Genomic DNA, 10,981 nt, shown 5'->3' with positions numbered 1-10,981 from the left:
CCACCTTCTGCGCAAAGCCAGCTGAGATAGGCTCCAGCACCCCCCGCGACCCTTGTGAGGAATAAGTGGTCTAGAAAATGGATGGATGGAGGAGTAGAACGCCCTCTCATGTCATATTTTCTACTGGACAACTAAGATTTTATTTTGATAGCCGAGTTTCCGAGTTGAGAGAACTTTTCCAGTTTCAACATGGCGAAGAGTGCACAAGGATTTGTGAATGGCAAGAAATACTTAGAAGGGTGTTATTGTTTGCTAGCAGGTTGTTTTCCAATCTCCACCATTACGTAATATACACAATTCAGTGTCATGTCCTTTACAACTCATTATTTGCCCTAATGGTTCGCTTTTACGAGCAAAGAGTACATCAGCTGCTTTGTGTAGTTTTCAGCTACAACAACAAAAGCACATCAACACAACTCAGTCGAGTTTCCCACAGCCTTGATATAACCACAATCAACAATGTTGGTAACAATAATAAGGTTTATTCACCTCTTGACTTCATTTATTGATACAAACATGATTTATTCTCACTTCATTCGAACTCGAGTCACCAAGCAGGCAACAACTTTAGCAAACTAACAATCATTCGTCCAACACAAAATGCAACATACAATGACCCAAAAAAATAAAAAATAAAATAAAAAGGCTTACAATATCAATCTACTCTTTCCATTTCAATCATACTTAGCGGTGTATTGTTTGTCCACAGCCTTTGTACTGGCAATTTGAGCAGTGTATCGCAAACGCATGTCGGTCGGCATTTGCGTACACAAGGCGTAGTTCCAATCAAGGTTTCCTAGGAGGAGCAAGATGGCAGCCAAGCGACTTCAAGATTCTTGGCCTATCGGCCACCATCGGCAGTGGGACGGCTCCATTTGTGGCTCACTGAAACTCCGCCTCTTCTGGCTCCTCCCCCTTTTTTTTCTTCTTCTTAGCAAATTGGAGACCGGAGGAGAACTCGTCTGCGGCGATGGCGGTGACGTTCTTGGCCTTGGTGTTTTTCCGCTGCTGTCGACGCAACCTGTGGAGGGCGAGCTCGTTAGCATCTTTGCTAACATGCTAAACGGGGACAATGTGCAAGTGTGCTTGGATTGTTTTGTGGCCAATAGCTGGCCTGATTCAAAAGTTGAGTACTCGCACTAGTATTGGTGTGAAATCAAACATCCTTACTCAAGCGTGTGGTGGAAATGCGTATTTGCGCGCGCACTTACTTGCGTGGTGCGTTGATGGCGAGGTGTCGAGGCGCGTCCCTCAGGCCAAAACTCTTGGCGGCGTGTCCCAGGTGGAGGGCGCGGATGTGGAAGACGTGCTTGAGGCCGGCCGGGTAGCTGGCGTACGACCTCAGGTACGAGCCCAGCGCTGACAATGATCATGACAAGACGGCGATGTCACATGATGTCGGACGGCCGACTGGACGGACGGACGGACGGATGGTGGGCTGGCTACCTTTCTTGGCGTTGCGCAGCACGGCGCCGTCGGCGTGTACAAAGTTCTCAAAGTGCGTCTGCAGGACGGTGGCACGCTCGCGCGTCTCCTGCTCCAAAGCGCTCGCGCTCGTCTGACAAAAAGAAGGTTGCAATTGCGTGACGGCAGACTGGCCCCGCCCCTTGCGCGGACGGGCATTCCGAGTGGACACGTGACCAGTCATTTTCACAACTACTCAAGATACAAAACAAAAACAAAACAGGTGGAGTTTTCGGGTTTAGGTCGGAATTGTATTTTTTTATTTTTTTTTTACTTTTTTACTCCTGATGAGGCATTTTCACAACTACTCAAGATACAAAAACAACAACAACAACAACCAAAAGCAAAACAAACAAACAAAAAAAATGAAGTGGGCTTAGAAATGTGAAAATTTTAATATGGGAGGGATGGTTGGGGTAGGTGCAAATTTTATTATTTATTTATTTTTAAATGACTACTCAAGATACCAAGATACAAAAACAAAAACAGGTGAAGTGGGCTTGGAAAATGGGAACATTTTTAATATTGGGGGAGAGGCTTTATTGATTTGTTTTACTTTTTTACTCTTGACGAGTCTTTTTCACAACTACTCAAGATACAAAAACAACAACCAAAAAAAAAAAAAAATTAAAAAAAAAAATGTAGTGGGCTTGGAAAATGGGCAAAATCTGATTGTTAGGGGACGGGGGTGGGTGCGAATTTTATTATTTATTTATTTATTTTTTTAAACTTTTTTTTTTTTTTACTCTTGAGTCATTTTCACAACTACTCAAGATACAAAAACAAAAACAGGTGAAGTGGGCTTGGAAAATGGGCAAAATCTGATTGTTAGGGGACGGGGGTGCGTGCGAATTTTATTATTTATTTATTTATTTTTTAAACTTTTTTACTCGAGTCATTTTCACAACTACTCAAGATACAAAAACAATAACAAAGAAAAAGAAGAAGAAGAAGAAGAAGAAGAAGAATAATAAGAATTCCTTCAGGAACAATAGGGACCTCGCAGCGGTCGCTGCTCGGGCCCTAAAAACAGGTGAAGTTGGCTTGGAAAATAGGCAAAATTTTAATATTGGGCAGGAGTTTTATTTATTTATTGTTTTACTTTTTTACTCTTGACGAGTCATTTCCACAACTACAAGATGAAAAAAAAAAAAAAAAAAAGTGAAGTGGACATTTGTAGGTGCAATACTGCCAATCAAAAGAAGAACCCCCGTCTGATTGAAAAAAAATGCTGGCAGGCTGCATCGGCCAGGCGTGCGACGTCACTGCGCCAGTGCCATGATATGTCAATCAATTTGGCGTCTGCTAGATTCAATCACATTTGAGCAGGGGCACGTACGTGAATGTGCGTGTGTGTGCATGTACCTGGCTGTAGTACTTGCCCCTCCCCTTGTAGGCGTCGTCCTTCATCAGGTGCGCCAAGATGTCGGTCAGCTTCATCTCCGTCAGGCTGAAAGCAGATGGCGGCAAGCCCCGCCCCCTCCGCAGTCAGTCCAGGAAACGTTTGGTGTCCGGCGACAGTCGGTTGGCGCCGCCTCACCTGACGTTGGCGCGGGCCAGCTCGCCCACAAAGTGGGACTCGCCGGGCGTGAGGAAGAGGAGGCTGCTGCCCGCCAAACCCATGCGCGCCGTGCGCCCCGCGCGGTGCACGTATTCCGCCGCGCTGTGCGGAGGGGTATACTACACGCACACACGTCATTGGCATGTGAGAGGGAGAATGTCGGAGGCGTGCGTGCATGCGTATCACCTCACCTGGATGATCCACGTGACCTGAGGCAGGTGCAGCCCGCGAGCAGCCACGTCCTGAAAGGACAAGAAACATTTTCAGGTTTTTTTACTTCCTAAAAAATACTGACCACCCCACCTCCAGCCTTATGTTATATTATATTTGAATTATCCATCCATCCATTTTCTTGACCGCTTATTCCTCACAAGGGTCGCGGGGGGGTGCTGGCGCCTATCTCAGCTGGCTCTGGGCAGTAGGCGGGGGACACCCTGGACTGGTTGCCAGCCAATCACAGGGCACACAGAGACGAACAACCATCCACACTCACAAGCACACCTAGGGACAATTCGGAGCGCCCAATTAACCTGCCATTCAGGTCTTTGGAATGTGGGAGGAGACCGGAGCACCCGGAGAAGACCCACGCGGGCACGGGGAGAACATGCAAACTCCACCCAGGAAGGCCGGAGCCTGGACTCGAACCGGAGTCCTCAGAACTGGGAGGCGGATGTGCTATTTTAATTATTTATTTGTTAATTATTGTTACATTATATATATATTTTTTTTACTTGTTAAAAAATAGTGACCATCCTGGCCTTCTACTAAGTGCCTCTGAGCTGTGTATGTCTCATGTGTACATATAGCATATAGTTGATACAGTAGTCTGCTGTTGAGGTGGGAGGAGCAAGATGGCCTCCCTGTGACTTCAACAGCTTGCACTGGCCTGTATGGCGCTACCCAGTCCTATCTTCATGTGAGTGAGTTCTCCTCACCCACCGTGCACAGCAGAACTCCGCAGGCGTCAGATGAGAACTTGTGGAACACCTCCGAGCGCTCCTGGATGGCAAAAAAAAACAAAAAAACAAACAAACAAACAAACAAAAACAAAAAACATCAGCTGAGTGCAGTCGGACCCGGGCCTGCCTCAGACCGGAACCCGCCTCACACCTCCTGTTGCATGTTGCCATGGAGACGCAAGAAAGTGGGCCCAGGTGCCAGCACGCCCCGCAACAGCAGGTGCAGGAAGTCGGCCTCCTCGCAACTCGACACAAACACCATCGCCTTCTTGTCCTGACGCACGCACATGCGCACGTCACAAATGCGCACACACACGCAGCAGTCCAATCACGCACGCACATACGATACCTTGCAGGTGTGCCGGAGGAAGGCGGCCAGACAAACCAGTCGCACTTTGCTGGGCACCAACACCACAAAGTGACGCAGGTCCGGCGGCAGAGTGAAGCACTCCGATTGGCCAGGGGCGGGGTCGGAGGTGGTGGGGGCGGGACCGGGGGCCACCGGCGCCACATCGGGGTCAGGGGAGGCGGGCTCACAAGGCTGGATGCTGATTGGATCCTTCAAGCAAATGTCTGCCAAACGGGTCACGCCTCAAACACGCAAACAAACACACACACGGGAGGTCACCACAGGCGTGCACACGTGCGTGCACGCGCACACACAACATGCGTCCGTACCATGTGTGAGTGTTGCTGACAAGAGGACATTTTGTCTCTTTGGGCCGCTTGAGTTCAAAGAGTTGAAGATGACTGACAGGTCCTTCTCGAAGCCCAAGTCCAACGTCCTGAACACACACACACACAAACAGTGCCTTCACTCATTTCTCTTTGGTCATTTCCTGCACTGTCAATTTCAAAGCGTGTCCCGTTTTTCAATCCTTTTTTTTTTTTTAAACAACCAATCAATCAATCAATCAATCAATCAACCAATGAATCAAAGACGAATCATTAAAAATATCGCGATAACTCATGATACTTAATGTCCCGATAGATCATTGATACACCTACACTAATATCACGATATTTGTAGTTAATATCCAGCCACTCGAACAGCTCCATTGTGATTACTTAATGAGCAATTACTTGGCGAGTCACTAGAGGGAGCACCTCATAAGAGTGGCAGGGAAGTGGACGCAAGTCTTCAGGCGAAGAAGACTCATCAGCGCACTTTGACTTGTGGAAGACATTTATCCGACTCACTTTTGCATACGTTTCGTTGAAAAATGTGCATTATATCTTCCATTTTAACATTTGAAAACATGTTTTTTGTTTCAAGTTTTTGGAGCACACAATTTCTGAATAATATTAATATTAATTTAGTCGGATTTAAACGTTTGTGTCGTGCGGTACCGGTCGGCCTCGTCCAAAACGAGCCATCGAACGGCACTGAAGGTGATGCTGAGGGTGTGTTTGATGTGATCCACCAGACGTCCCGGCGTGGACACCAGGATGTTGATGCCCTTGCGCAATCTGACAAACAAAAGGCAACACAAAAAAAAAGGTGCACATCAACTTCATTCATCACATGACAATCGGCGACCAATCACCTCGTTTGCAGCTGGTTACAGATTTTTTTTTTTTTCCTTCATTCATCAACTGAGCAAATAAGGCAAAGATATATTTTCATTTCATTTCATTCACAGCCATTTTGAATTGATTATCAAATTTAGAGCAAGTCACTCAAAAAAAAAACAAAAAAAAAACCCTCAAGGTTGTGAGTCACTAGATCACAAATTAGCAGTACTATACATAATAACAACAACAACAGCAATAATAATAATGCCTGTATTTGTGGGAACTGGGCTTTGCAAGTTACTTGCAATTTTAAAAATGTGCACAAGTTGACACGTTGTTCAAAATGAATCAGCTTTTACATGCACTTTGCTTCAACAATGTATAACATGAAACATCTATGCCATCTGCTGGCATTAAAATGACCAACGCAAATCATTCTTACATTTTTTTACTGCAGAGTATCCTTTTCATTTGAACTTCAAATAACTTTGTGAATATGAAATGATTGCATCAATGAAATAAAACCCCATTTGTATTAACACATTTTTCCACTTTTATGTGAACCAGAGTATGAAAAACTATGGAAAAAAATGTTTTATTGTACATTTTATTTTATATGCATTAATCACAAGTTCCTTATTCAAGTTACACGATATATATATATATTTTTTTAATCGATTGACACCCCTTACGCTAAATGTTTCTAAGTTTGCTGAATGTTTTAATATTGTCATTGTATGTTCTCTTAGTAAATTTTGCAACCTATTTTTATTTACTCTTCTTCTTCTGAATGTTAACTGTGTTTGTTGATGCTTATGTGTTGTCTTTCCTTGTGCAAAGCACATTGAGTTGCCTTGGGTATGAAATGTACAATACAAATAAACTTGCCTTGCCTAATATTAAGAGCACATTTACAGTACGTCCACATCTGTATATACATTCCTATGTTAATTGAAGACTATATATATATATATATATATATATATCAGCAGATCATGAGACCCCAAAGTTTGAAAAAAAGTGTGAATAGGATATGATCCCGATTTGCACCTGGCCTTCTCCGACTTCCTCTTCTCTCCGCCCATCAGAACTCCGGGAACGATCCAGGTGAAAGGCTGCGGGCGAGGTGAGACAGGAAGGTACGCTCAGCGCTCGCCGTCTTCTGACATGAAGACGGTGCGACGGCGTTTACCTTGAGGAGCTTCTGGAAGGTGTCGAAGGTCTGCTGGGCCAGCTGAACGAGGACAACGCAATCGTCACGACAACAAGCGTCTCCCATTGGCCGGGTGCGGTCACATGACCAAATACGGACGGTCTCACCTCCCTGGTGGGGACGATGACGAGGGCCAGGGGACCGTCCGAGCGCCGCACTTTGGTCGTGAGGCCCTGCAGGCTCTGCACCAGCGGGACGGCGAACGCCAAAGTCTTACCTGGCGTGAGTGCAACACACACGTTAGCACGCACACGCACACATGCGTCGACACGCACTCACCTGAGCCCGTCTGGGATCGGATGATGGCGTCTCTTCCCGACAGAAGCGCCGGAATGCTCCGTTTCTGGACGCTGAAAGGCCACAACGTGAGCAAGCGAGCCAGATTGAAACATGTGCCTTCAAAGCACTGATCTATATATATGGCTGGATAGTCGATAGGCCAAGACTTTTGAAGTCACCATATTGCTCCTCCCAACAAACGTTTCTCCCCATACCATCCGATGTATTTACAGTATCCATATTGAACAACAGCATGATTTATGGCGTTTTTTAATTGAATACATAAATTAAATAAATAAATGAATTATATAAATTATTGAATTAAATAAAGGAAAAAAAATATTTTAATGTAGGAAAGTTGCTATAGAATTTATTAAACATAAGAGGACTTCAGACATTTGACAACTTGCCTTAAATACATGTATAAATTATATGCTTATTGATGTTTAGTATAGGAGGAAACTTGTGTGATATATATTTTATTAAAGAATTATAAGTGAAATTGAACAAAAGATGCCTCTGCCAAATCTAATATTGGGCTCGAAGGAACTGAGCGATAAGAGAAAAAGGGGGTCTTCAAAGCAGCACATACCACCCACGTATTATTATTAGGGATGTTCGATACCACTTTTTTTCAGACCGATACCGATACTCAGACCCTCAGTACTCACGGATACCGACTGCCGATACCAGTAGCACATTTTGACAAATATAAAAAAAAAAAAAATCACTAAAAGATATTTTTAAACAAATATATTTCCTTTAATTTTGACAAAAAAAACAGCACAGTCACTCTTCAATAGTTTTAACGCTCAAAATAAAACACAAAAATGCTCTTTTAGTTTAAGATTAACAATTTTGAAGTATTTCCAAACCAGTGAAGTTTTGGTGAAAAACTGCTGCAAGCTAGCGCCAGTCACAGGCAAGGAGGACTCACTTAACGTCTTCCCACTCTGCCATCGGTCGCTTGTACTCGTCTGCGTCACGAGTACTCGAGTACTTGAAAAAAGGCTGGTATCGGCCCGATACCGATACCTGGTATCGGTACTCGGCCATCCCTAATAATAATAATAATAATTATTATTATTATCCATCCATCCATCCATCCATTTTCTTGACCGCTTATTCCTCACAAGGGTCGCGGGGGTGCTGGTGCCTATCTCAGCTGGCTCTGGGCAGTAGGCGGGGGACACCCTGGACTGGTTGCCAGCCAACCGCAGATTATTATTATTATTATTATTATTATTATTATTAACCTTGTTAAAAAATAGTATCCGGGCACAAACCCACCCCACCCACCTCCGGCCTTCTACTAAGTGCCTCCGAGCTGTATATGTCTCATGTGTACGTCTAGCGGAGCAAGACGGCCGCCATTGTGACTTCAACGGCTTGCACGGACGGGCGCGTACGGGCTATTGGCTAGCCAGTCATTTATATACATATACACAGGTGAGTGGTTCAAAGTCACCTGGTGAGGGTGGAAACATTGAGAACTTTGTTCAGTGTCGCCACCTGGTGGATGAAAAAGAGCCAGTCAGGGCAGAGCTGACTAACTGCGAGCGCATGTGTGTGCGTGCGTGCGTGCGTGCATGTTACCAGGTGAGGGTGAAGGTTCAAGTCTGAGAAGGATTCTGAGGTGAAAATCTTCTCGGTTAGCGGACGAACTTCGGGCCTTTAACAACAGAAAAAAGCTGGTCAATATTTTAGGCACACATGCATTCATTCATTCACCAGCAAAAAACTGCTCCTCAAAATGACAACAGTTGCTCATCAAATCAGGCCACTGATTAATGAATGACTGAATTCACAATAATAATAATTAATAAAGAAAATTATAACCATGACCCTTGTGAGGAGCAAGCGGCTCAGAAAATGGATGGATGGAGATATATATACAATTATAAAAATAATAAATAAAACAAATAAGTGAAGAAATAATAGTGAATTTATGATGAATATTTTAGGCACACATTAATTCATTCACTGGCAAAGTATAAAACTTGCTCATCAAATTAGGGCATTTATTAATGAATGAATTAATAATAATAATAATAAATTAATTAAATATTAAAAAATAATTAATAATGAATGAATAATTAATATTTTAGGCACACATTCATTCATTCACTGGAAGAAAAAAAAAAACACTCCTCAAAATTACAACAGCTACTCATCAAATCAGGTCATTGATTAATGAATTAATTAATAAATTATTAAAACAAACAAAAAATAATAATAATGAATGAATACTGATATTTTAGGCACAATCATTCATTCATTCACCGAAAAAAACGTTCCTGAAAATGACAACAGCTGCTAATCAAATCAGGTCATTGATTAGACAAACTGCTTCTCAAATGCGGAAAAAAAAAAAAGAAAAAAAAGAAATCCCCAAATTTTGAGCCTTGAGAAGGCATACAAAGAGGACAAAGGAGTGTGGGGCGAGCTAACGACCTGTTGCAGATCACCTGTGGACTTGGGGGATCTCCGGGTTGTGTTTGAACAGAGATGAGGTCTTGATGGGTGCTGTGGCGTCCGCCCCACGCCGCATCTGCACACACACACATCAAAACATGACTCATGCGAGAGACGGGAAATGAAGGACGGCGCCGACGTTCGTCGCCTTGACCGGTTCACGGCCGACACTTCCCGTCAGCGGACTGCCGTACCTGCGGGCGTGCCGGAGGCGTGGCCTCTTGCGGCCGGGCCTTTTTGGAATGGCGCTGCCGCTCTTCGGAGGGAGGAAACTTCCTCTTGGCCGCTTTCGCTTCCTGAAGGGCAAACGCAACGTTTGGCGGCGTGCTTACTACATTCGCTCACTCACATTCCAAACGTATGATTGACAGATGAGCGCTCTTTCATATTTTGTTCTGAATTAATTTGATAACGTCATTATTTTTCATTGTCAATTAATACCTATACAAAGTATTTTTCTACTTTATGTCGACTGATGACATCACTTGACAACCAATCGTGGCTCACCTGTTCTCTGGGTTTGGTCAGTGAACAGAGCCATGATTGGTCGTGACCTACTTCCTCAGCACAGGTGATGTCATCATCAGTCGACAGCAAGTAGAAAAAATACTTTTTAAAAGGTATTAATAGTACATGAAAAATAATGAAGCGAACACATTAATTATAGACAAAATATTAACTTTTTCACTGCTGAAAACTGTTCAATGACACTAGTATCCCTTTAATAATAAAAAGTATCACATGTGTATATTTAACTTGTGTGTGTGTGAGATATTCCTCACCCATGAAGTTCTAGTCGAACAGGAAGTGATGTTGATGCACAGTTGATCTTCTGATGACGACATCCTCACTCCGTCCTAATGATGGTCAGAACTGGGAAAAACCAACTCGGATATATCCGACAATCCTCGAATGCAGCATAAAAGAGCACAAGTGACGTGAGAGCCGCGCGCTATCTGATCTGGTGATGCGTTCAAGAATCAACCACAATTTCGAGCTCGACTTGCAAGCAGTCAAATTAAACAAGCAATTTGTCTTGCGAGTCCGCCTCAGCCTCACTTCAAACTTGGACGTGCACTTCAGCAAACGTTTTAGACTCACGCCAAATCGATTGTGTTCGCTTTCGAGGCAGCTAATGCTAATGCTAGCGACATCCTCGCGCTAGCGAACAGCCGCTTCCGGCCAGTCGGCCTGATCACGCATATAAAGAGGCAAATAAAACTATCCAAAACTGAAGACGAACACAAAACACAAAAATTCACCGTGGAAAAAAAAAAAAAACACAGAGCGAAGACTCACGTGGGAAGACTTCCTTGTCTCCTTGTCACGTGATGAGGCCGCGCCCCCCTTGGTGTCTTCTTCGATGGTGTTGAACGGCGGTTTTCACGCGTTGCGTTGCATTAGCGCCACCTGTCGGTTCCTCGCGCGCTATGTTCCAAAACGTTCCATCCATCTTCTCTTCTCGAATTCGTGTTAATTTTTTTTGTCTCGAATGCCACCGGCGTGATTCAAATG

The 10,981-nt window shown here is 44.0% G+C and overlaps 1 protein-coding gene across 6 annotated transcripts; it reads right to left on the bottom strand.

Annotated features, from left to right (window-relative positions):
• Window positions 1-466: 466 nt before the first annotated feature.
• Window positions 467-10,981, bottom strand: ddx31 (DEAD (Asp-Glu-Ala-Asp) box polypeptide 31). Of its 6 annotated transcripts, none has more exons than XM_077522675.1 (21): window positions 10,766-10,978; window positions 10,249-10,339; window positions 9,661-9,762; window positions 9,460-9,542; window positions 8,588-8,663; window positions 8,460-8,503; window positions 6,992-7,062; window positions 6,820-6,929; window positions 6,692-6,733; window positions 6,550-6,614; window positions 5,335-5,454; window positions 4,663-4,769; window positions 4,334-4,575; window positions 4,136-4,258; window positions 3,965-4,024; window positions 3,217-3,267; window positions 3,005-3,144; window positions 2,830-2,914; window positions 1,447-1,558; window positions 1,212-1,359; window positions 467-1,021 (listed from the first exon to the last, which is right to left on the bottom strand). In XM_077522675.1, exons 2-21 carry the CDS (start codon window positions 10,309-10,311, stop codon window positions 883-885), a joined length of 1,983 nt encoding a protein of 660 aa, XP_077378801.1. In that variant the 5' UTR covers window positions 10,312-10,339; window positions 10,766-10,978; the 3' UTR covers window positions 467-882. The 6 variants fall into 6 exon arrangements, with proteins under 6 accessions (XP_077378801.1, XP_077378802.1, XP_077378803.1 ...); XM_077522676.1 differs by having other exon boundaries at window positions 9,446-9,542; window positions 10,766-10,836; XM_077522677.1 differs by having other exon boundaries at window positions 9,446-9,542; window positions 10,249-10,981.

Source organism: Festucalex cinctus, chromosome 5, assembly GCF_051991245.1.
Source record: "Festucalex cinctus isolate MCC-2025b chromosome 5, RoL_Fcin_1.0, whole genome shotgun sequence".
NCBI classification, from domain to species: domain Eukaryota; kingdom Metazoa; phylum Chordata; class Actinopteri; order Syngnathiformes; family Syngnathidae; genus Festucalex; species Festucalex cinctus.
This window is presented reverse-complemented; position numbering and strand designations above follow the sequence as displayed.

Bases quoted from the DNA above. Each gene is read 5' to 3' on its own strand.
- ddx31 (XM_077522674.1), bottom strand. From the start codon at position 10,311: ATGTCGTCATCAGAAGATCAACTGTGCATCAACATCACTTCCTGTTCG. The intron at 4,576-4,662 runs GTACGGACGCAT...TGCGTGTTTGAG, and splicing joins GTCAGCAACACTCACACATG to GCGTGACCCGTTTGGCAGAC. The intron at 4,259-4,333 runs GTATCGTATGTG...TGCGTGCGTCAG, and splicing joins TCCTCCGGCACACCTGCAAG to GACAAGAAGGCGATGGTGTT.